The sequence below is a fragment of the Macaca nemestrina genome, chromosome 6 (genome assembly GCF_043159975.1).
Source record: "Macaca nemestrina isolate mMacNem1 chromosome 6, mMacNem.hap1, whole genome shotgun sequence".
NCBI lineage: Eukaryota > Metazoa > Chordata > Mammalia > Primates > Cercopithecidae > Macaca > Macaca nemestrina.
This window is the reverse complement of record NC_092130.1, coordinates 26,369,138-26,393,762: the sequence shown is the minus strand read 5'-3', so window position 1 is coordinate 26,393,762 and position 24,625 is coordinate 26,369,138. Positions and strand designations below refer to the sequence as shown.

General features: G+C 39.5%; 1 protein-coding gene across 3 annotated transcripts in view; it reads right to left on the bottom strand.

Annotated features, from left to right (window-relative positions):
* Window positions 1–24,625, bottom strand: part of LOC105482405 (family with sequence similarity 114 member A2) — a 51,245-nt gene that overhangs the window by 11,453 nt on the left and 15,167 nt on the right. For all 3 annotated transcript variants that reach the window (XM_011742475.2, XM_011742474.2, XM_011742472.3), the window contains 2 exons: window positions 9,120–9,199; window positions 394–516 (listed from right to left, as the gene is read on the bottom strand). In XM_011742475.2, the coding sequence (XP_011740777.1) occupies window positions 394–516; window positions 9,120–9,199 (203 nt within the window). The remainder of the gene's footprint in view (window positions 1–393; window positions 517–9,119; window positions 9,200–24,625) is intronic.

Below are 24,625 nucleotides of genomic sequence, written 5' to 3'. Positions count from 1 at the left end.
GTAGCAGAGACTAATAGTTGCCTTCCAATAAAGAGTGTCTTCTTCTTCCACAGTGATGTAATTTTACAGCTGGGCTCAAAGCTACAAACACAAAGGCTCCCCTGTAGTGTCAGGTGTGACCAAGTAACTAAGTTTTGGTCAAATGATTTAGATAACAAGTGTCAGGCGGCAGTTTCTGGGAACCTTCCTCATGACAAAACACACATGCATCCTTTCTCTCTTTTTTCTTCACTCCTCCTTTAATCTTATAGTCTGGATCTAAGATGCTACAATCCTAGATCACAAGGTTTAAATTACGGATAGCAGTGTAAAAACTAAGGAGCCTGGGTCCTTGATTGTGATACATCTCAAATCTACTAAAACAAACAAAAAAGCCTTAGTTGCTTTGGCTACCTCTATTGAATTTTTGTTGACTTGCTCAGTATTTTCTGCTTCCAACTGTTTTTCTCCTTCTTCATTCTCTGCTAATGGCTTGGTCAGAGACTTCCTGATCCATTCGTGGGCGGTATTTCTTGCCTAAGTAAGAAAAATATTGGCCATCAACAATTCAATTCAGTTCACCAAAATTACTGTGCACCTACCAGGAACACAATAGCATCCTAGAAGTAAGGGCACTTGTTCTTACCTGAACATACCATCTAGCTTTTCAGTCCTTATCACTGCTGTCCATCATTTCAGTCCTTATCATAAGTCCTTTTCAGCACTTATCACTGCTGTCCATCATTCCTTTTTTAAATTCTCTAATTGGTGGGTTTTTGTTTTTGTTTTTTAGACAGAGTTTCACTCTTGTTGCCCAGGCTGGAGTGCAATGGCACAATCTTGGTTCACTGCAACCTCCACCTCCTGAGTCCGAGCGATTCTCCTGCCTCAGCCTCTCGAGTAGCTGGGATTACAGGCAACCGCCACCATGCCTGGCTAATTTTTGTATTTTTAGTAGAGATGGGGTTTTGCCAGGTTGCCCAAGCTGGTCTCGAACTCCTGACCTCAGGTGATCCCCCTGCCTTGGCCTCCCAAAGTGCTGGGATTACAGGCGTGAGCCACTGCACCTGGCCTCTAATCAGCTTTTCAAAAAACCAAGGTATAATTTACATACAGTAAAGTGCACAAATCTTCAGAGTATGGCTTAAGAAATGTTTATACGTGTATATGCCTGTTAAACTGTGATGAAGATATAGAATATTTCCTCATCCCTAGAAGGTCCCTTCATGTCCCTTCCTCGCCAATACTGTTCCAACCATGTCTCCCTCCTCCTGCCCAAAGACAACCCCTCTTCTGCTCACCATAAATAATTTTCCCTGATCTTAAAATGCATAAAAATAGAAATATAAGTTCATTCTAATTTGTGTTTGGCTTAAGCACAACATAATGTCTGTTAGATTTATCCATGTTGTTGCATGTATTAGTTCATTCATATTAACTGTTGCGTAGTATTTCATTTTATATACAGTCATGCACCACATAATGATGTTTAGGTCAACAACAGACCACATATATAATAGTGGTCCTGTAAGATTGGAATACTATATTTTTACTCTATCTTTTCTATACCATTGTGTTGCAACTGCCTACAGTATTCAGTACTGTAGCATGCTGTACAGTTTTGTACTGGAGCAGTAGGTTAAACAATATAGCCTAGGTATGTAACAGGCTACATCAGCTAGATTTGTGTAAGTACACTCTCTGATATTCGCCCAATGACAAAACTGCCTAATGATGCAGTTCTCATAACATATCCTCATCAATAAACAATGCATGATTGTATATATCACAATTTATCCATTCTCCTGATAATGAATCTAGTTTTCTTTGGTTTTTGTAACCCCACGTTCTTCTGTTCTCCTCTGACCTTTATGATCATTCCTTCTCAGTCTCTTTTATATATTGATCCTAGCTGGCCAGTCTCTTAAACACCAGAATCATTTGGAGGTTTAGCCTTCACTTCTTACTTGTCTCATCCCATTCCCTCTCCATCGATCCTATGCCAGTGGTTTTAACTATCCTCAGCCTACTGTTGACTCTTAGATCCTTATTTCTAGCCCTGACCTCTCCTGAAAATTTATTCCAAATGCCTGCTAGACAAAATACTCTGCAGGCATCACACACATAACAAGTAAAAACTTTGAACTCATTGTCTTTCTCTTCCTACCCCCAAATTTTTCAACCTCTTTCATTTCCCAAAGTTTCAGAATTGCCACCATGTACCAGTCACCTGAGCCAAAATACAGGGGCCATCTTAAATTTTTTTCCTCTCCAATCAATCACCAAGATGGTCTGATTTTATCCAAGTCCCTTGTCATCCTCTTCCTTCCCGTCTTCCTCCTCCCTATTACCACTTCTTGAGTTCAGAGCCACTTCATGACTGGTCTCCCTGCTTCTGATCTGTTTATCTTTAATCTATCTTCCATAATGCTACCAGTGATCGGTCTTAAGCCCAGGGCTGACCATTCCTCTTTCCTTCAATGGCTCCTCATCAACTAGATCATGCTCTTTACATGATGTAACAAGTCTCCATGACCTAGACCCTACCTATTTTTCCAGCCTCATCTCTTAACATTTTCCACTTTATGTTTGGTAAGAATGACCTCTACTGTACTTGTTCTTTCAATCCTCTACCCAGATATCATCTCTTTCAAGTAACTTAAATTTAGTACTTAACCAAATATAGTAGAATTATCTGTTTCCTAACTAAACTATGTATTATAGGATAGCTAGAGTGTGTTTTATTTGGCTTTGCATACCCAGTGTTCAGAACACTGTGAAGAACATCTACTGTTTTGGATATAGATATGACCAGCATCCATATCTCCTTTCTTTTGGTGGCAGGTTCTAGATTCTCCTTAGTTCATGTGATCTGCATGGAGCTGCTTCCATCTTTTGGCTCCAAAAGTTGGCTAACCATTCAGATTTAGCTACTGAGAATATTAACACCTGTGTCCACAGAGTAAGTGGTTCACAGATTAAAAAGTAACCCAAGCCAGATCAATGGACATCAGTCCCAGGACATCTGGTAAAATTATCAACAAAAACAAGTGTTCTTTTAGTTGGAGTTACTGAAATGGAAAAAAGTCACCCACCCTAAAGCTGCCAATGGTCATTTTACCACCATATGGAAAAGCTTCCCTAAGAATGAAGCCAAAACAAAAGGAAGCAAGCCAAAACACACAGATAGGGATAGAGATAGGTTCCTGAATAGAGGATGCCTGAAGCCAGTTCTCTTCCTTGATTTTCTGTTTTCTTGAGCTACTGAAATCCCCTCTTTTAAATTAGTTTGTTATTTTTTTAAGTTTCTTAACTTGAGTTTCTGTCATTTGCAAGTGAGAGAGTCCTGGTTTCTCAGAAACTGTTTATTACCATCTACTTTATTAACTTTAAATACACAGAATGTGTTCAAAGCTGTCATGAGGGTAATAGGAATCCAGAGAAGACTTTGAGAATGATTCTAAATGAGAAACACAGGTTTTATCACATGCACAGTACTGGAGTTAGACCTTGAAGGATCAGTAAGTGGAGCTACACCCAAGGCCACCTGAATGAGCTAAAGCAGACTTGTGTTCCCAGAATTTCACTGTAGGGTTCCTTCCCTACATTCTCCCACAAAAACATTCAGGAATAATCTAGCTCTGATCTATACCTTCCCATTAATTAAGCATTAACCTCTCAAATTCAAAACACCAAATAGCATGAACTATATAAAGGCTTGGAAACAGAAAAATGCAAAGTGTTTAGGCAAACTGTGAGATATCTAGCAAGACCAAAATATAGGATACAGGCATTTTACTCATTCATTCATTTATTGCAAATATATACTAACACTGTGCCAGTGCTAGGGACTCAATGGTGAATAATACAATCTAGGAGCCTGCTCTTCTCCCTCCTAATAAGGCAATTAACAAGCAAACAAATACATACATAAAGAAAATAAAAGGGAGTAATGATGAGTGTGGGTAGAAGGTGGCTTGAGTTTGGGTGGTCAGAAAGGGTCTCTGAAAAGTTATGTTTCAGCTGAAATCTGAAGGAATTGGCCATACAAATATTTAGGCAACAAGAGTTGTAAGCACGGGGAAATGAGCGTGGTACACCTGAGAAACAGAACAAAGGCCAGTAAGGAAGAATATAGAGGATGGGGAGTGTGACAGAAAATTAGGTTGGAGTAGTGAGATTTATAGAAGAGAACAGTGAGAGATGAGGCTGGAAAGAATCCTAACAGTTGACTAATAATACAAACAATATGTTAAATTATTTACAATATCTTTGAAGAGACAAAATGAGTAAAAAACGAAGGATTAATTTATCTGAGATTAAAAAAGAAAGAAAAATGGAAAGTGATAGACCACATAAAAGAAAAAATTGATACGATAAATTTAATATACTTGAGGGAGTTTTTTTGAGATAGAGTTTTACTCTGTTGCCCAGGCTACAGGGAAGTGGCATGATCTCAGCCCACTGCAACCTCTGCCTCCCAGGTTCAAGCTCAGCCTCCCGAGTAGCTGGGATTATGGGCACCTGCCACTGCGCCTAATTTTTGTAGTTTTAGTAGAGATGGGGTTTCACCATCTTGGCCAGGCTGGTCTTGAACTCCTGACTTCGTGATCTACCCATCGGCCTCCCAAAGTGCTGGGATTACAGGTGTGAGCCACTGCCCCTGGCCAGGAGATATTTTAGTAGGCATAGAGCTTACCCAAAGTGACCTCTCTTGTAATAAATATATTAAGTGAAATCATCACGAACTATTGTGCCAACTCAAGGTAATTTATTATCCTTTTCTAAAATTATTAATGTCATCCACGCCCACAATTCAGTCTGGAACTTTCCAGTTGTTGAGATCTGCAGATCTCAAAAGGTACCTTTGAACTTGGCTTCTCCAAAAGCTTATTTATTTCCAACAGAAAAATAACGAGGCCTAGAGAAGAAAATGAATTTGTCCAAGGCCATACCACATGTGAGTATCAGAACAAGAATCAGAATCATAGAATCATATTCCCAGACTCCTAATTCAGTGCTCTTTCCCCTACATCACAGCCTGCCATATAAATCTTTTGAGGGTCAATGGTTAAGGCCTTGATCCTTAATCAATCTACATCTTAAGTCTCAATGCCTAAAATTTAAACAATCTGAAGACTGCTTTCAGAGAATGGCTAGAACTGCCAGATAGATAAGGAGTTACTGGTCTTCCAAAAATTATTATTAATGTGATCTCTCATTAAGCATGTAAACTATGTCTTTCTCATGATTATTTCCCTAGCACCTAGCAAATTACTAAGCACAATAAAGGTTTATTGAACATATATGTATATTTATTGAACAGCTACATGTAGAGGACATCGGGCTATCTTCTGTGGAGCCATCAATAGTGAGCATTTATTTACTATAAGCCAGGCAGTTTGTAAGAGCTTTGTGTGTGTGAACACATTTAAACCTCACAGGAACTCTACATTATTATTACTCACCACACAGAGAAAAAAATGAGGCTCACAGAGGTCAAGCAACTTGCTAAAGGTCACACAGAAAGTAATAGGTAGTAAAGCTGGAATTTTAAGGAATAGGTATGTACAGATCCTGCCATTGAGAAATTTAAGCTTCAGGATAGGAGGTAAGATATACATATTTTTTAAAAACTGTGATAAATGTATAAAAATACTTATGCACAAGGCTAAGTGAAAAAGGCAGAGTGCTAAAGAACAAATACAGTATGTTGACTTTTCCATCAGAGGAGATAAGAAAATATATCTGCTTATCTTTACAAAAAGAAACTCGGGAAAGATAAGCCAAAAACAAGAAAGATGAATACCTACAAAAACAGGAGAACGGAGTGGAAGGGAAGTGGGAGGGAGAGACCTGAGTATATTTTTTATGCAGTTTGATTTTTGGAAGCATGTTAATACCCTACATATTCAAAAACAAAATTAACACATAGGCAGCAAATAAAACAATTTTTTGTAGGTTACTTTTATAGTACAGATTAAGTATCACTTATACAAAAATCCAAAATTCTCCAAAATTTGAAATTTTTTAAGTGTCAATATGATGCCACAAGTGAAAAATTCCACCCCTGACCTCATGTGATGGGTTGCAGTCAAAATGAATTCAAAATTTTGTTTCATGCACAATTTTTTTTTGTTTGTTTTTTTTTGTTTTAAGACAGAGTCTCATTCTGTCGCCCAGGCTGGAGTACAGTAGTGCGATTTTGGCTCACTGCAAGCTCCGTCTCCCGGGTTCATGCTATTCTCCTGCCTCAGCCTCCTGAGTAGCTGGGACTACAGGCACCCACCACCACGCCTGGCTTGGCTAATTTTCTGTATTTTTAGTAGAGATGGGGTTCCACCGTGTTAGCCAAGATGGTCTCGATCTCCTGACCTCGTGATTCGCCTGCCTCGGCTTCCCAAAGTCCTGGGATCACAGGCGTAAGATACTGCGCCCGGCCTCCATGCACAAAATTTTTAAAAATATTGTATAAAATTATCTTCAGGTTATGTGTATAAGGTATACATGAATATAAATAAATTCTGTGTTCAGACTTAGATTGCATCCTCAAGATACAGCACTGTGTGTGTGTGTGTGTGTGTGTGTGTGTGTGTGTGTGTGCAAATATTCCAAAATCCAAACAAAAATCTGAAATCTGAAACAGTTCTCTATTCCAAGCATTTTGGATAAGGGATACTCTATAGTATAGGCAAAGCAATAAAACCATTTCAGACACATCTCATAATTAAGGAAATGTGGTAATATTGTTGGGAGACAAGGTTCCTACTGTAGAAGAGAGATACAAATGTGTAACAGGGAAAGGCAAGGAAAAACCCTGTAGGGATGGATTAAAATTGGAGTTATACTATGTGTGAAATCATGATTTCTAAAACACATATAGGTGTACATGTGCACATATGTATCTACATACATAACACATATAGGTGTATACGTACCTGAGTATATTTTCTAGCTCTGCTGACAGCCTAGAATCAGAGTCACGCCAGTGGCGATGAGTACACTTAGTACTCAGGTCTTGGTTTATGAAACCAAAAATCAATGAATCATGCTTTCGCAAAGAAATTTCTGGTTGTGGGGCTGGGGCACAGAAGGTATTAAGACATAAGAATATCTTGTTATGCCAGAAAGTAAGGAAGCACCCCAAAATGATGGAGGCATGCCACCTAGGAGCCAGCTTGAAAGACAAATCTGAACATCAAAATATTAAGGACAGTGATGAATTACAAGCCAATGGGGAAAAAGCAGAACTCCATGACAACAAATAAAAAATACTGACAACAAATAAAAAAAGAATGAACAAAATGGGGGAGAAAGGAGAGCTCATGACTATACTGGAACGCTTAAAGCCAACTGGTAAATCTTCACACTAGATATTGGTGCAAGAATCATAAATAGATGCTAGATTTAGGAGAGAAATTATGATGAGTAGCAGGATATTTGTATGGTCTTACAGTATCTCCTCACAGAACGTTTATTAGCAAGATAGGTAAATAAACTGTAGCTCTACAGAAAGAAATCAAACAACACATCACCAATAAGGGGTAAATGAATATCATGTACTTTTAGATGTGATACCCTGGGCAGGACACACCATCACTTACAGAGTATTTTGGCCAGGAATGTATAAACTGACATTAATCATGAGAAAGCATCAGACAAACTCCAAAGCTTGTTTTTCAAAAACACCAGTGTCATAAAAGACAAAGAAAGGCTGAAGAACTGTTCTAGATTAAAGGAAACTAAAAGTACATGGCAGCTAAATTTGTGATCATGTACTGGCTCCAGTGGTGAAGGAAAAAGTTTGATATTATTGGACGTTATTGGGTCAACTGATGTAACTGAAATACGGAAAACAGATTACAACAAATTAGTACAACAAAAGTACTAATGTTAAATTTACTGAAGTTGATAGCTATACTGTGGTTATGTAAGGGAATATCCCTATCCTTAGCAGACACATATTGAAAAATTTAGAAGAGCAATAATGTTTACAATTTACTCTCAAATAGTTACAAAAATAATATGTGTTTATCTACATGTGTATACGTGTATTTATACACACAGAGAGAAAGAACATATGTGAAAGCACAAATGTTTAAGCAAATGAGGTAAATATTAAGAGTATTGGATTTGCATAAAAGGTATACAAATATTGTTTGTGCTACTCTTGTAACTTTTCTCTAAGTTTGATATTATTTCCAAAATAAAAAGCACTATAATACAAGATCAAAAGTGCTGTAGTAAAGTGTTACAGTAGAGGTAAGGGAGATGAGCTGCCTGGGGATGATCTAAAAAAGCTTTCTCAGAGAATACACCTTTTTCGATGGGCATAGGAGAGTGGGATAACACACCAAACATCATATTCCTTGCCCTGAGGGATGGAGACAAGGTGACTGGGTTGACTATGCAATAGCTCTCACCTCTCCCTGGCCAGGAAACAATGTGCACCTGCAGCTGACTGGTCTTGAAATGCTTCTCAAGATTGGTAGAGGTGGGTAAAGAGGTAGCAAGCAGTCCATGACCCAGTGAACAGTGTCCCATGAGCAGGCACTGGCTTATATTTGCCACAGAACCTCCCTACCCACTCTAAGCTTTGATTAAAGTCTCTCCACATTTCAGATATAAGAAAATAGTTCCAGAATCAGCACCAAAAATAAAGGCCTTGGTCATAATACTCTCTCACTTCCATACGCCAAATAGTCATTATCTGAGTTACTGGGCTCTGGGTAATGACAACCTCTAATCCCTATGGGCAAGGCCACATATTATTTCTAAATCATTCAGACCCCTGAGAACAGTGAGTCCTCAACAGAGGCTCACCCATTGGAATCATGAGGCTGGTCAGCACTGCCAACTTTTAATGACCAACATTGTAGCCTAAATTAAGCTTTCAGATAAGCAAAGCATCCCAACTGAAAACAGGTGAAGATGGGACATGTGTTGGAGGGCCGATGTGGGTTCAACACACTAACTTAGAGGAGCAGAAGGCAAGTAGATGCAGAACCCAATTCTGGGTATAACGAGAATACACCCTCGATTTTGGTGACACCTCTGCCAGGAATTTATAATCTTATAGTCTTTATCCACTACATTCTTACAAGTAAAATAATGAAAATCACCAAGAAGCGATAACTTACCCTGGCAAGTTTCTCTGGTTTGGAGGAAACGTGCAGCTGGGAAAACAGCTCTGTTATGTCCTTGGTAAAATCTTCATCCCCTAAAAAACCAAGTCCCATATAAAACACTCCAGAAAGACTGCTGAGGATCATGAGGTGGCAGGCAAGGAGGAAGAGGAGAGGAGTGGTAATAGCAGTAGCAGTAGTAGTAATAACAATAGTAGCAGCAGTAATGTACATGAGCATGGTGCTTTAGTGCTTATAGTATCCTTTTATGTGTATTATATCAATAAATGCTTCAAGGGGCTTGAGAGAAAAGTGACATTATTCCACGTTAGAGATGAAGTGATTAAGGCCTGAAGACATTAAGTGACTTCCCCAAGATTGCATAGCAAAGATTAGTGGTCAAACCTTAGTCTTCCTACTCCAAGTCCAAATCCTGTGCTGTGCTTTTTGCATTATATCCAGAGCATGAATGTAGAAATGGTGACAGCACAGACTAAGCAAGTACTGTGCATGCACTTCCAAGAAAGTGGAATTTAAGTTGGGACATCAAACTTGAGTACAAGTTAGCCAGGAGAATAGGAAGAGTTTCAGGCAGAGAAACAAACGCAAAGAGCCAAAGGTGAAAGAAAGTATGCCAAAGAGTTTAATATGATTGAGAGTATCTAATGTAAGGGGGAGAAGTGGTAAGCTTTCTAGAAAGGTAAGATCCAGATAATAAAGGCCATATAATCGATGGTGAAGAATTCAAACTTTATAATGAGGAAGTGAGGAACCACTGAATGGTTTTAAGCAGAAACAGAATCACATTTAAATTTTAGAAAGATCACTTTGATGGCTGGGTGGAGAATGGATTAGAAGGGGGAAAAGAAGGGAGGCAGGCTGAGGCAATAATGCAGGATCCAGGTAAGAGAAAATGGTGGATAAGAAGAAAAGAGGATCAATCATTACGCATCCATCATAATTAAAAATAAAAAGAAGAGAAGCAAAGGGGATTCCAGAACGTTGGAAGGATGGTAAGGAAGCTGTTGGAGTTAGTCTTGTGAAAGATGATGGAGAACCAGGAACACTTACAAAGAAACAAACAAGCAAATGGGTGACTCAAAATCAAAAAGCAATTAGCAAATCCAAACAAACAGTGGGAAATGCTCTCTTTCCCTCTCCACTCATCTGAATCCTATACACTCCCTGCTTTGTGGTCCAGCCCAAGGCTTCTCTGCAACATGGAATACAGAAGAGAACTCTTGTACATAGAAATCTTCTAGCAATCTACTTACAGTCTATAGAATATTTCTTAATTCACTATAGTTTGCCAGGGCAAATCATTACTGCTTCATACTCAGCATCTTGCTTAATATTCCCAGGAATAAAAAAGTGTATCTTGGCTCTTCTCTCTCCATCCACTATCCTTTTGTCCTTCTTTCTTGGTATTTAAGGCAGAGAATTAAATGATTTCGTGATCTCAGGTATAATAAGGTTTGGGAAAAGCTGATCTCACTAACTGACACAACTCTTCCTACATAACACATTTAAACAACTGCTAATAACATTCTACTATTTAGGCAGACATTTTGTTTTCTCAAATAATTTGTAATTTGGATACAAGGGATGAATCTGAATCCATAGTGGGATGCATATACCCAAACGGGTTCACAAAATAATTCAACGGAGAACAGGAAAAAAAATGGACTTTTTATTTATAGAAATTTATCTCATTCTACTAAAAATTCTATTTTAGGGTATATTTTAGAATGTAAATTACAATTATGGTAGTACATATAATTTATATAAATTAAATTTATATAAATCTTCCAAGCAGGAAGACTCCTTCTGAAAAAAGGAATCAGGTATATATGGTAGATGGGCAAGAGCCCAGGATGCTGATGGAAAATGAAGATAACCAACATCATCACTGGTTCTATGGTATTCTCTCCCCTCTGAAAATCACCACTTTTTAAAAAAACAGCTTCATAGAGACAAAATTAAATACTAAGGTCACTATTGCATTCTCAACCAAAATCACTGGGAAAGGCTGGGGCACAGTGAGTGGTGGGGGGAATCCAGTGCTATCTTTTCAGAGTTCTGATCTCTGGAGAACACGTAAGAAAAAAAAAATCACAGACACAAAACCATCTGTTTAGAAAACTGCTTGGAGTTCTCTGAATGGTATTTAAAGACTGGGATTTCTGATTACTATGGAAAGCCAGATGTTGAGTAAATTGAACAAATACTGTTAATGGCACTACAAACAAATAACTTAAGTTTATAAATAACTGAGGATTGTCATGTAGGGCTTGATTAGGAAATTAGGAACAATGGAGCAACTTACGAAAATCAAAATTAATTTATCGGTTTCCTGCTAAGACTTTTAAAATGCATATTTTTACCTATTTATTTATGCCCTTCTAATAATGAAAATAATAGCCACATTTGTTGAGTGCTTACTATGTGCCACATATTAAATACAGTATTTCATTTAATCCTTGTAACTTGAGAGGAATTAGCATACTCTTCTTACAGGTGAGGAAACAGAAGCTCAATGTTAAGTAACTTCCCAAAGTCACATGGCTTAGTAAATGACAGATCTTGATTTTGAATCCAAGTCTAATTCCAAAACCCATCCTTTTATTCACCATGCTATACTGCCTTCTCAGTATCTCAAGGCAGCTTTAGAAACTTATATTCAAGAACCGTTTTCCAATGAGGACAAGTACCTTTACATAGAATAAGGTATCATTTAGCAAGATGCTATATAGCCAGCCAGTTTGACTTCTTAGTTAGGACACAATGCAGAACACAAATGGAAACAAAAAAGAAAAAGCCCTGAAAGTAGGAGAGATCACGGCAGAAAGGAGGCAGGAATAGACTGCAGCTCCCACTCGGATGGACAGAGCAGCACATGGAGGCTCACATTGTAAACTTCCGCTCCAGAATGACAGCAGGAACACATTAGAAAGCCAAGAGAACCCATATACCCTCTGAAGGAAGTGGATTGCTCCTGCAGGACCCGGGAGACCTCCCAAATACTGTGAGTGCCCAAACAGTGTGGAAGTGGGAAAGGGAGATCATCTGTCCCAGAACACACACCCCATTAGGGAACCTGAAGGTCTAGATTACGGGAAACAAATCTGACCTCATTGGAGCTGAGTCAACTTAGAGAGCCAAGTGAAATACAGGGGTAGAGGAAGCAGTAGGAAAACCCCTGTGGGATCGCTGGGTTCTCTAGCAAGCAATTTCCACCTTGCCTCACAGGGGTTCTTGGGGAGGAAGGGCAGAGGCAGTGGGAAAAGGCCACAGGGAGAAGGAAACCTCCAGTTGAACTTTGTAACAATTTGAACTGATGGAGAACTCCCCTTAACAGAACTCAGGAGAGGGCATGAATCCAGTGTGTGGACTCCACAGGCAGGGGAAGACGGAAAGCCCTACTTGCTTTCACAGCTGGGAGGTGGGTAGTCTGGGGCAAGTTCTCAGCCCTGCTTGCCCACTGCCTGGAAATGGACTCAGTGTGGTTGGGGGGTGGGCACAGTGGGAGTGAGACCAGCCCTTTGGGTTGCATGTGAGCTGGGTGAGGCCTGTGACTGCTGGCTTTCCCCCACTTCCCTGACAACCTGCATGACACAGCAGAGGCAGCCATAATCCTCCTAGGAACATAACTCCATTGACCTGGGAACCTCATTCCCATTCCCCACAGCAGCCACAGCAAGACCTGCCCAAGGAGAGTCTGAGCCCAACCCTGCCCTTCCCAACCTGATCTGAAGACAAAGAATATATACTCTTGGGATTTCTAGGGCCCTGCTCACTGCCTGTTCTTCTCCATACTACCACAGCTGATGCTCTCTTGAAAGTGCCACCTCCTGGCAGGAGGCCAACCAGAATAAAAATAGTGCATTAAGCAACCAAAGCCAAGGATGCTCACAGAGTCCACATCACCCCCCTGCCACCTCCACCAGAACAGGTGCTGGTATCCACAGCTGAGAGACCCACACAGATGGTTCACAGGACTTTGTGCAGACAACCACCAGTACCAGACTGGAGCCTGGGAGACTTGCTGGATGGCTAGATCCAGAAGAGAGATAACAATCACTACAGCTCAGCTCTCAGGAAGTAACATCCCTAGGAAAAGGGGGAAGAGTGCTACGTCAAGCAAATACCCCGTGGGACAAAAGAATCTGAACACCCTTGTGCCTTAGACCTTTCCTCTGACACAGCCTACCCAAATGAGAAGGAACCAGAAAACCAACTGTGGGAATATAACAAAACAAGGTTCTTTAACACTCCCAAAAATCACACTAGTTCACCAGCAATGGATCCAAACCAAGAAGAAATCCCTGATTCAACTGAAAAAGAATTTAGAAGGTTAGTTATTAGGCTAATTAAGGAGGCACCAGAGAAAGGAAAAGCCCAATTTAAGGAAATCAAAAAAATGATATGAGAAGTGACGAGAGAAATAGACAATGAAATAGATAGCATAAATAAAAAACAACCAAAACTTCAGGAAACAATGGATGCACTTACAGAAATGCAAAATGCTATAGAAAGTCTCAACAATAGAATTGAACAAGCAGAAGAAAGAACTTCAGAGCTTATAGACAAGGTCTTCAAATTAACCCATTCCAACAAAGACAAAAGAAAAAGAATAAGAAAATATGAACAAAGCATCCAAGAAGTCTGGGATTATGTTAAATGACCAAACCTAAGAATAATCAGCATTCCTGAAGAAGAGAAATGTAAAAGTTTGGAAAACGCATTTGGAAATCGAGGAAATTTCGAGGCAAACTTCCCCAGCCTTGTTAGAGACTTAGGCATCCAATACAAGAAGCTCAAATTTCATCTGGGAAATTCATCACAAAAAGACTATTGCCTAGGCACATTGTAATCCGGTTATCGGAAGTTAAGACAAGGGAAAGAATCTCAAGAGCTGTGAGACAAAAGCACCAGGTAACCTATAAAGAAAAACCTATCAGATTAACAGCAGATTTCTCAGCAAAAACCCTACAAGCTAGAAGGGATTGGAGCCCTATCTTCAGCCTCCTCAAACAAAATAATTATCAGCCAAGAATTTTGTATCCAGTGAAACTAAGCTTCATAAACGAAGGAAAGATAGTCTTTTTCAAATAAACAAATGCTGAGAGAATTTGCCACTACCAAGCCAGCAGTACAAGAACTGCTAAAAGGAACTCTAAATCTTGAAACAAATCCTGGAAACACATCAAAACAGAACTTATGTAAAACATAAATCTCGTGACCTATAAAACAAAAATACAATTAAAAAAAAAAAGATGTACAGGCAACACAGCACAATGAATGGAATGGTGCCTCACATCTCAATACTAATGTTGAATGTAAATGGCCTAAATGCTCCACTTAAAAGACACAGAATTGCAGAAAGGAGAACTCACCAACCATCTGCTGCCTTCAAGAGATTCACCTAACGCATAAGGACTTACACAAGCTTAAGGTAAAGGGTTGGAAAGATATTCCATGCAAATGGACACCAAAAGCAATCAGAGGTGGCTATTCTTGTATCAGACAAAACAAACTTTAAAGCATCAGCAGTTAAAAAAGACAAAGAGGTACATCATATAATGGTAAAAGGCAGTGCCCAGCAGGAACATATCACAATCCTAAACATATATGCACCTAACACTGGAGGTCCCAAATTTATAAAACAATTGCCAACAGACCTAAGAAATGAGATAGACAGGCTGGGGGCAGTGGCTCATGCCTGTAATCCCAGCATTTTGGGAGGCCGAGGCGGGCGGATCACCTGAGGTCAGCAGTTCGAGACCAGCCTGACCAACATGGAGAAACCCCATCTCTACTAAAAATACAAAATTAGCCAGGCGTGGTGGCACATGCCTGTAATCCCAGCTACTCAGGAGGCTGAGGCAGAAGAATCGCTTGAACCTGGGAGGCGGAGGTTGGGGTGAGCCAAGACTGCACCATTGCACTCCAGCCTGGGCAACAGGAGCAAAACTCTGTCTCAAAAATAAATAAATAAAATAAAAATGAGATAGATAGCAACACAATAATAGTGGGGGACTTTAATACCACACTGACAGCACCTGACAGGTCATCAAGACAGACAACAAAGAAACAATGGATTTAAACTATACCCTGGAACAAATTGACGTAATAGATATATACAGAACATTCTACCCAACAACTGCTGAATATACATTCTATTCAACAGTGCATGGAACTTTCTCCAAGACAGACCACAAAAGGGGTCTCTATATATTAAAAAAATTGAAATTATATCATGTACTCTCTCAGATCACAGTGTGAATAAAACTAGAAATCAACTCTTCAAAACCATGCGAATACATGGAAATTAAATAACCTGCTCCTGAATGATCACTGGGTCAAAAATGAAATCAAGATGGAAATTAAATTCTTCAAACTGAATGACAATAGTGACACAACCTATCAAAACCTCTGGGATACAGCAAAGGTGGTGCGAGGAGGAAAGTTCATAGCCCGAAACACCTACATCAAAAAGTCTGAATGAGCACTAACAGACAATCTAAGGTCACACTTCAAGGAACTAGAGAAATAAGGACAAACCAAACCCAAACCCAGCAGAAGAAAGGAAATAGCCATGATCAGAACAGAACTAAATGAAGTTGAAACAAACAAAAATACAAAAGATAATTCAAACAAAAAGTCGATTCTTTGAAAAGATAAATAAAATTGATAGACCATTAGCAAGATTAAGCAAGAGAGAAAATCAAAATAATCTCAATTAGAAATGAAATGGGAGACATTACAACTGACAACACAAAAATACAAAAGATCATTCACGGCTGCTATGAACACCTTTATGCACATAAACTAGAAAACCTAGAGGAGATGGATAAATTTCTGGAAAAATACAACCTTCCTAGCTTAAATCAGGAAGAATCAGATACCCTGAATAGACCAATAACAAGCAGTGAACTGAAATGGTAATTTTAAAAATTACCAACAAAAAAAAGTCCAGGACCGGATGGATTCACAGAAGAATTCTACTAGACATTCAAAAAAGAATTGGTACCAATCCTATTGACACTATTTCACAAGATAGAGAAAGAGGGAACCCTCCCTAAATCTTTCCATCAAGCCAGTATCACCCTAATTCCAAAACCAGGAAAGAACATAACCAAAAAAGAAAACTACAAACCAATATCCCTGATGAGCATAGATGCTAAAATCCTTAACAAAGTACTAGCTAACCAAATCCAACAACATATCAAAAAGATAATCCACCATGATCAAGTGGGTTTCGTACCAGGGATGCAGGGATAGTTTAACAGATGAAAGGCAATAAATGTGATATACCACCTAAGCAGAATTAAAAACAAAAATCATACAATCATCTCAACTGATGCAGAAAAAGCATTCAACAAAATGCAGCATCCCTTTATGATTAAAACTCTCAACAAAATCAGCATACAAGGGACATATACCTCAATGTAATAAAAGCCATCTAGACAAACTCACAGCCAACATAATATTGAATGGGGAGAAGTTGAAAGCATTCCCTCTGAGAACTGGAACAAGACAAGGATGCCCACCCTCACCACTCCTCTTCAACACAGTACTGGAAGTCCCAGCCAGAGCAATCAGACAAGAGAAAGAAATAAAGGGTATCCAAATCAGTAAAGAGGAGGTCTAACTGTCACTGTTTGCTGACAATTGTTTACCTAGAAAACCCTAAACTCTCCTCCAGAAAGCTCCTAGAACTGATAAAAGAATTCAGCAGTGTTTCTGGATACAAAATTAATGCACACAAATCAGTAGCTCTTCAATACAATAACAGCGACCAAGCAGAGAATCAAATCAAGAACTCGACCTCTTTTACAAAAGCTGCAAAAAAAAAAAAAAAAAAAACTTAGCAATATACCCAACCAAGAAGGTAAAACACCTCAACAAGGAAAACTACAAAACAATGCTGGAAGAAATCATACGATACAAACAAATGAAAACACATCCCATGCTCATGGATGGTAGAATCAGTATTTTGAAAATGACCACACTGCCCAAAGCAATCTACAAATTCAACACTATCCCCATCAAAATACCACCACCATTATTCAGTGAACTAAAAAAAAATCCTAAAATTTGTATGGAACCAAAAAAGAGCCCACACAGCCAAAGCAAGACTAAGCAAAAAGAATAAATCTGGAAGCATCATATTACCTGATTTCAAACTATACTATAAGGCCACAGTCACCCAAACAGCATGGTATTGGTATAAAAATAGGCACATAGACCAATAGAACAGAATAGAGAACCCAGAAATAAACCCAAATACTTAAAGCCAACTGATCTTTGACAAAGCAAACAAAAACATAAAGTAGGGAAAGGACACCCTGTTAAACAAATGGTGCTGGGATAATTGGCTAGCCACATGTAGGAGAATGAAACTGAATCCTCATCTCTTATCTTACACAATAATCAACTAAGACCTGAAACTATAAAAATTCTAGAAGGCAACATTGGAAAAACCCTTCTAGACATTGGCTTAGGCAAGGATTTCCTAACCAAGAACTCAAAAGCAAACGCAATAAAAACAAAGAAAAATAGCTGGAACTTAATTAAACTAAAGAGCTTTTGCATGGCAAAAAAGTCAGCAGAGTAAACAGACAACCCACAGGGTGGGAGAAAATCTTCACAATCTATACATCTGACAAACAACTAACATCCAGAATCCACAATGAACTCAAACAAATCAACAAGAAAAAAACAATCCAATCAAAAAGTGGGCTAAGGACATGAACTGACAATTCTCAAAAGAAGATAAACAAATGGCTCTAAACATATGAAAAAATGCTCAACATCACTAATGATCAGGGAAATGCAAATCAAAACCACAATGCGATACCACCTTACTCCTGCAAGAATGGCCATAATCAAAAAACCAAAAAATAATAGATGCTGGCATGGATGCAGTGAACAGGGAACACTTCTACATGGCTGGTGGGAACGTAAACTAGTACAACCACTATGGAAAACTGTGTAGATTTTCCTTAAAGAACTAAAAGTAGAATACCATTTGATCCAGCAATCCCACTACTGGGTATCTACCCAGAGGAAAAGAAGTCATTATATGAAAAAGATCCTTGGAGGGGTCCGTTCCAAGATGGCCGAATAGAAACAGCTCTGGTCAGTGGCTCCCAGTGTGATCGACACAGAAGACGGGTGATTTCTGCATTTCCAACTGAGGTACCTGGTTCATCTCACTGGGACTGGTCAGACAGTGGGTGCAGCCCACAGAGGGCAAGCCAAAGCAGGGTAGGGCATCGCCTCACCTGGGAAGTGCAAGGGGTCGGGGGAGTTCCCTTTCCTAGCCAAGAGAAACTGTGACAGACTATACCGGGAAAATCAGGACACTGCCACATAAACACTGCGCTTTTCCAACAGTCTTAGCAAACGGCACACCAGGAGATTATATCCTGTGCCTAGCTCAGCGGGGCCCACTCCCACGGAGCCTTGCTCACTGCTAGTTTGAGATCGAACTACCAGGTGGCAAGCCTGGCTGGGGGAGGGGCGTCCGCCATTGCTGAGGCTTGAGTTGGTAAACAAAGCCTCCAGGAAGCTCAAACTGGGAGGAGCCCACTGAAGCTCAAGGAGGTCCCCCTGCCTCTGAAGACTCCACCTCTAGGGGTAGGGCATAGCTGAACAAAAGGCAGAAGAAACTTCTGCAGACTTAAACGTCCCTGTCTGACAGCTCTGAAAAGAGCAGTGGTTCTCCCAGCACAGTGTTTGAGCTCTGAGAATGGACAGACTGCCTCAAGTGGGTCCCTGACTCCCATGTAGCCTAACTTGGAGACACCTCCTAGTAGGGGCCAACTGACACTTCATACAGCTGGGTGCCACTCTGAGACAAAGCTTCCAGAAGAAGGATCAGGCAGCAACACTTGCTGTTCTGCAATATTTGCTGTTCTGCAGCCTCCGCTGGTGATACCCAGGCAAATTGGGTCTGGAGAGGACCTCCAGCAAACTCCAACAGACCTGCAGCTGAGGGACCTGACTGTCAGAAGGAAAACTAACAAACAGAAAGGAATAACATCAACAAAAAGGACATCCACACCAAAACCCCATCTGTAGGTCACCATCATCAAAGACCAAAGGTAGATAAAACCACAAAGATGGGGAGAAACCAGAGCAGAAAAGTTGAAAATTCTAAAAACCAGAATGTCCCTTCTCCTCCAAAGGAACACAGCTCCTCGCCAGCAACAGAACAAAGCGGGACAGAGAATGATTTTGACAAGTTGGCAGAAGTAGACTTCAGAAAGTCGGTAATAACAAACTACTCCAAGCTAAAGGAGGATGTTTGAACCCATCGCAAGGAAGCTAAAAACATTGAAAAAGATTAGACGAATGTCTAACTAGAATAAACAGTATAGAGAAGACCTTAAATGACCTGATGGAGCTGAAAACCATGGCACGAGAACTACGTGGCACATGCACAAGCTTCAGTAGCTAATTCGAACAAGTGGAAGAAAGGGTATCAGTGATTGAAGATCAAATTAATAAAATAAAGTGAGAAGAGAAGTTTAGAGAAAAAATAGTAAAAACAAAAGAACAAAGCTTCCAAGAAATATGGGTCTATGTGAAAAGACCAACTCTACGTTTGACTGGTGGACCTGAAAGTGACGGGGAGAATGGAACCAAGCTGGAAAACAGTCTTCAGGATATTATCCAGGAGAACTTCCCCAACCTAGCAAGGCAGGCCAACATGCAAATTCAAGAAATACAGAGAACACCACAAAGATAGTCTTCAAGAAGAGCAACCCCAAGACACATAATTGTCAGATTCACCAAGATTGAAATGAAGGAAAAATCTTAAGGGCAGCCAGAGAGAAAGGTCAGGTTACCCACAACGGGAAGCCCATCAGACTAACAGCAGATCTCTCAGCAGAAACTCTACAAGCCAGAAGAGTGGTGTCCAATATTTAACATTCTTAAATAAAAGAATTTTCAACCCAGAATTTCATATCCAGGCAAACTCAGCTTCATAAGTGAAGGAGAAATAAAATCCTTTACAGACAAGCAAATGCTGAGGGATTTTGTCACCACAAGGCCTGCCTTACAAGAGTGGTCCTGAAGGAAGTGCTAAACACAGAAAGGAACAACTGGTACCAGCCACTGCAAAAACATGCCAAATTGTAAAGACCATCGATGCTAGGAAGAAACTGCATCAACTAATGGGCAAAATAACTAGGTAACATCATAATGACAGGATCAAATTCATACATAACAATATTAACCTTAACTGTAAAGGGGCTATATGCCCCAATTAAAAGACAAAGACTGGCAAATTGGATAAAGAGTCAAGACCCATCAGGGTGCTATATTCAGGATACCCATCTCACGTGCAGAGACACACATAGGCTCAAAATAAAGGGATAGAGGAAGATCTACCAAGCAAATGGAAAGCAAAAAAAAGCAGGGATTACAATACTAGTCTCGATAAAACAGATTTTAAACTAACGAAGTTCAAAAGAGACAAAGAAGGCTATTATGTAATGGTAAAGGGATCACTTCAACAAGAACTAACTATCCTAAATATATATGAACCCAATACAGGAGCACCCAGATTCATAAAGCAAGTCCTTAGAGACTTACAAAGAGACTTAGACTCCCACACAATAATAATGGGAGACTTTAACATCCCACTGTCAACATTAGACAGATGAACGAGAAAGAAAGTTAAGATATCCAGGAATTGAACTTAGCTCTGCACCAAGCAGACCTAATAGACAGCTAGAGAACTCTCCACCAAAAATCAACAGAATATACATTCTTCTCAGCACCACATCGCACTTACTCCAAAATCAACCACATAGTTGGAAGTAAAGCACTCCTCAGCAATTGTAAAAGAACAGAAACCACAACAAACTGTCTCTCGGACCACAGTGCGATCAAATTAGAACTCAGGATTAAGAAACTCACTAAAAACCACACAACTACATGGAAACTGAAAAACCTGCTCCTGAATGACTACCGGGTACATAACAAAATGAAGGCAGAAATAAAGATGTTCTTTGAAACCAATGAGAACAAACACACAACGTACCACAAACTCTGGGACACATTTAAAGCAGTGTGTAGAAGGAAATTTATAGCACTAAATGCCCACAAGAGAAAGCAGGAAAGATCTAAAATCAATACCCTGACATCACAATTAAAAGAACTAGAGAAGCAAGAGCAAATAAATTCAAAGGCTAGCAGAAAACAAGAAGTAACTAAGATCAGAGCAGAACAAAAAACCCTTCAAAAAATCAATGAATCCAGGAGCTGTTTTTTTGAAAAGATCAACAAAACTGATAGACTGCTGGCAAGACTAATAAAGAAGAAAAGAGAGAAGAATCAAATAGATGCAATAAAAAAATGCTAAAGGGGATATCACCACCGATCCCACAGAAATACAAACTACCATCAGAGAATACTATAAACACCTTTATGCAAATAAACTAGAAAATCTAGAAGAAATGGACAAATTCCTGGACACATACACTCTCCCAAGACTAAACCAGGAAGAAGCTGAATCACTGAATAGAGCAATAACAGACTCTGAAATTGAAGCAATAATTAATAGACTACCAATCAAAAAAAGTCCAGGACCAGATGGATTCACAGCCGAATTCTACTGGAGGTACAAAGAGGAGCTGGTACCATTCCTTCTGAAACTATTCCTATCAATAAAAAAAAAGAGGGAATCCTCCCTAACTCATTTTATGAGGCCACCATCATCCTGATACCAAAGCCCGGCAGAGACGCAACAAAAAACGAGAATTTCAGACCAATATCCCTGATGAACATCGATGCAAAAATCCTCAATAAAATACTGGCAAACTGAATCCAGCAGCACATCAAAAAGCTTATTCACCAAGATCAAGTTGGCTTTATCCCTGGGATGCAAGGCTGGTTCAACATATGCAAATCAATAAACGTAATCCATCATAGAAACAGAACCAAAGACAAGAACCACATGATTATCTCAATAGATGCAGAAAAGATCTTCAACAAAATTCAACAGCCCTTCATGCTAAAAACTCTCAATAAATTCAGTATTGATGGAACGTATCTCAAAATTAAGAGCTATTGATGACAAACCCACAGCCAGTATCATACTGAACGGGCAGAAACTGGAAGCATTCCCTTTGAAAACTGGCACAAGACAGGGATGCCCTCTCTCACCACTCCTATTCAACATAGTGTTGGAAGTTCTGACCAAGGCACTCAGGAAGAGAAACAACTAAAGGGTTTTCAATTAGGAAAAGAGGAAGTCAAATTGTCCCTGTTTGCAGATGACATGATTGTATATTTTAAAAACCCCATCATCTCAGCCCAAAATCTCCTTAAGCTGATAAGCAACTTCAGCAAAGTCTCAGGATACAAAATCAACATGCAAAAATCACAAGCATTTTTATACATCAATAACAGACAGAGAGCCAAATCATGAGTGAACTCCCATTCACAATTGCTACAAAGAGAATAAAATACCTAAGAATCCAACTTACAAGGGATGAGAAGGACCTCTTCAAGGAGAGCTACAAACCACTGCTCAATGAAGTAAGAGATACAGGATACAAACAAATGGAAGAACATTCCATGCTCATAGAGAGGAAGAATCAATATTGTGAAAATGGCCATATTGCCCAAGGTAACTTATAGATTCAATGCCATCCCCATTAAGCTACCAATTACTTTCTTCACAGAATTGGAAAAAACTACTGTAAAGTTCATATGAAACCAAAAAAGAGCCCACATCGCCAAGACAATCCTAAGCAAAAAGAACAAAGTGGGAGGCATCATGCCACCCAACTTGAAACTATACTATATATAGGTAGTATAGTTTGAAGGAACTGGATCCTTTCCTTATGCCTTACACAAAAATTAATTCAAGATGGATTAAAGACTTAAATATTAGACCTAAACCCATAAAAACCCTAGAAGAAAACCTAGGCAATACGATTCAGGACCTAGGCACGGGCAAGGACTTCATGACTAAAACACCAAAAGCAATGGCAACAAAAGCCAAAATTGACAAATGGGATCTAATTAAACTAAAGAGCTTCTGCACAGCAAAAGAAACTACCATCGGAGTGAACAGGCAACCTACAGAATGGGAGAACATTTTTGCAATCTACCCATCTGACAAAGGGCTAATATCCAGAATTTACAAAGAACTTAAACAAATTTAGAAGACAAAATCAAACAACCCCATCAAAAAGTGGGCAAAGGATATGAACAGACACTTCTCAAAAGAAGACATTTATGGAGCCAAGAGACACATGAAAAAATGCTCATCATCACTTGTCATCAGAGAAATGCAAATCAAAACCACAATGAGATACCATAGCACACCAGTTAGAATGGTGATCATTAACAAGTCAGGAAACAACAGATGCTGGAGAGGATGTGGAGAAATAGGAATGCTTTTACAATGTTGCTGGGAGTGTAAACTAGTTCAATCATTGTGGAAGACAGTGTGGTGATTCCTCAAGGGTCTAGAACTAGAAATACCATTTGATCCAGTGATCCCATTACTGGGTATATACCCAAAGGATTATAAATCATGCTGCTATAAGGACAAATGCCCACATATGTTTATTGTGGCACTATTCACAATAGCAAAGACTTGAAATCAACCCAAATGTCCATCAATGATAGACTGGATTAAGAAAATGTGGCACATATATACCACGGAATACTATGCAGTCAATAAAAAGGATGAGTTCATGTCCTTTGTAGCGATATGGATGAAGTTGGAAACCATCATTCTGAGCAAACCATCACAAGGACAGAAAACCAAACACCACATGTTCTCACTCATAGGTGGGAACTGAACAATGAGAACACTTGGACACAGGGTGGGGAACATCACACAATGGGGCCTGTCATGGAGCAGGGGAATGGGGGAGGGATAGCGTTGGGAGAAGTGCCTAATGTAAATGACGAGTTGATGGGTGCAGCAAACCAACACAGCACATGTATACATATGTTAGAGGCCTGCACGTTGTGCACATGTACCCTAGAATGTAAAAGTATAATAATAAAAGAAAAAATAAAAGAAAAAGATACTTGCACACGCATGTTTATAGCAGCACAATTCACACTTGTAAAAATGTGGAACCAACTCAAATGCCCATCAATGAGTAGATAAAGAAACTGTGACATATATATACATATATGATAGAATACTACACAGCCATAAAAAGGAATGAATTAACACATTCGCAGTGACCTGGATGAGACTGAAGGCTATTATTCTAAGTGAAGTAACTCAGGAATGGAAAACCAAACATCATATGTTCTCATTAATAAGTAGGAGCTAAGGTATGAGGATGCAAAGGCTTAAGAATGACACAATGGGCTTTGGGGACTCGGTGGGGCAAGGATGGGAAGGGAGTGTGGTGTATACTGCTCAGGTGCACAAACTGGGTGCAGTGTATACTGCTCGGGTGATGGGTGCACCAAATTCTCACAAATCACCTCTAAAGAACTTACTCATGTAACCGAACACCACCTGT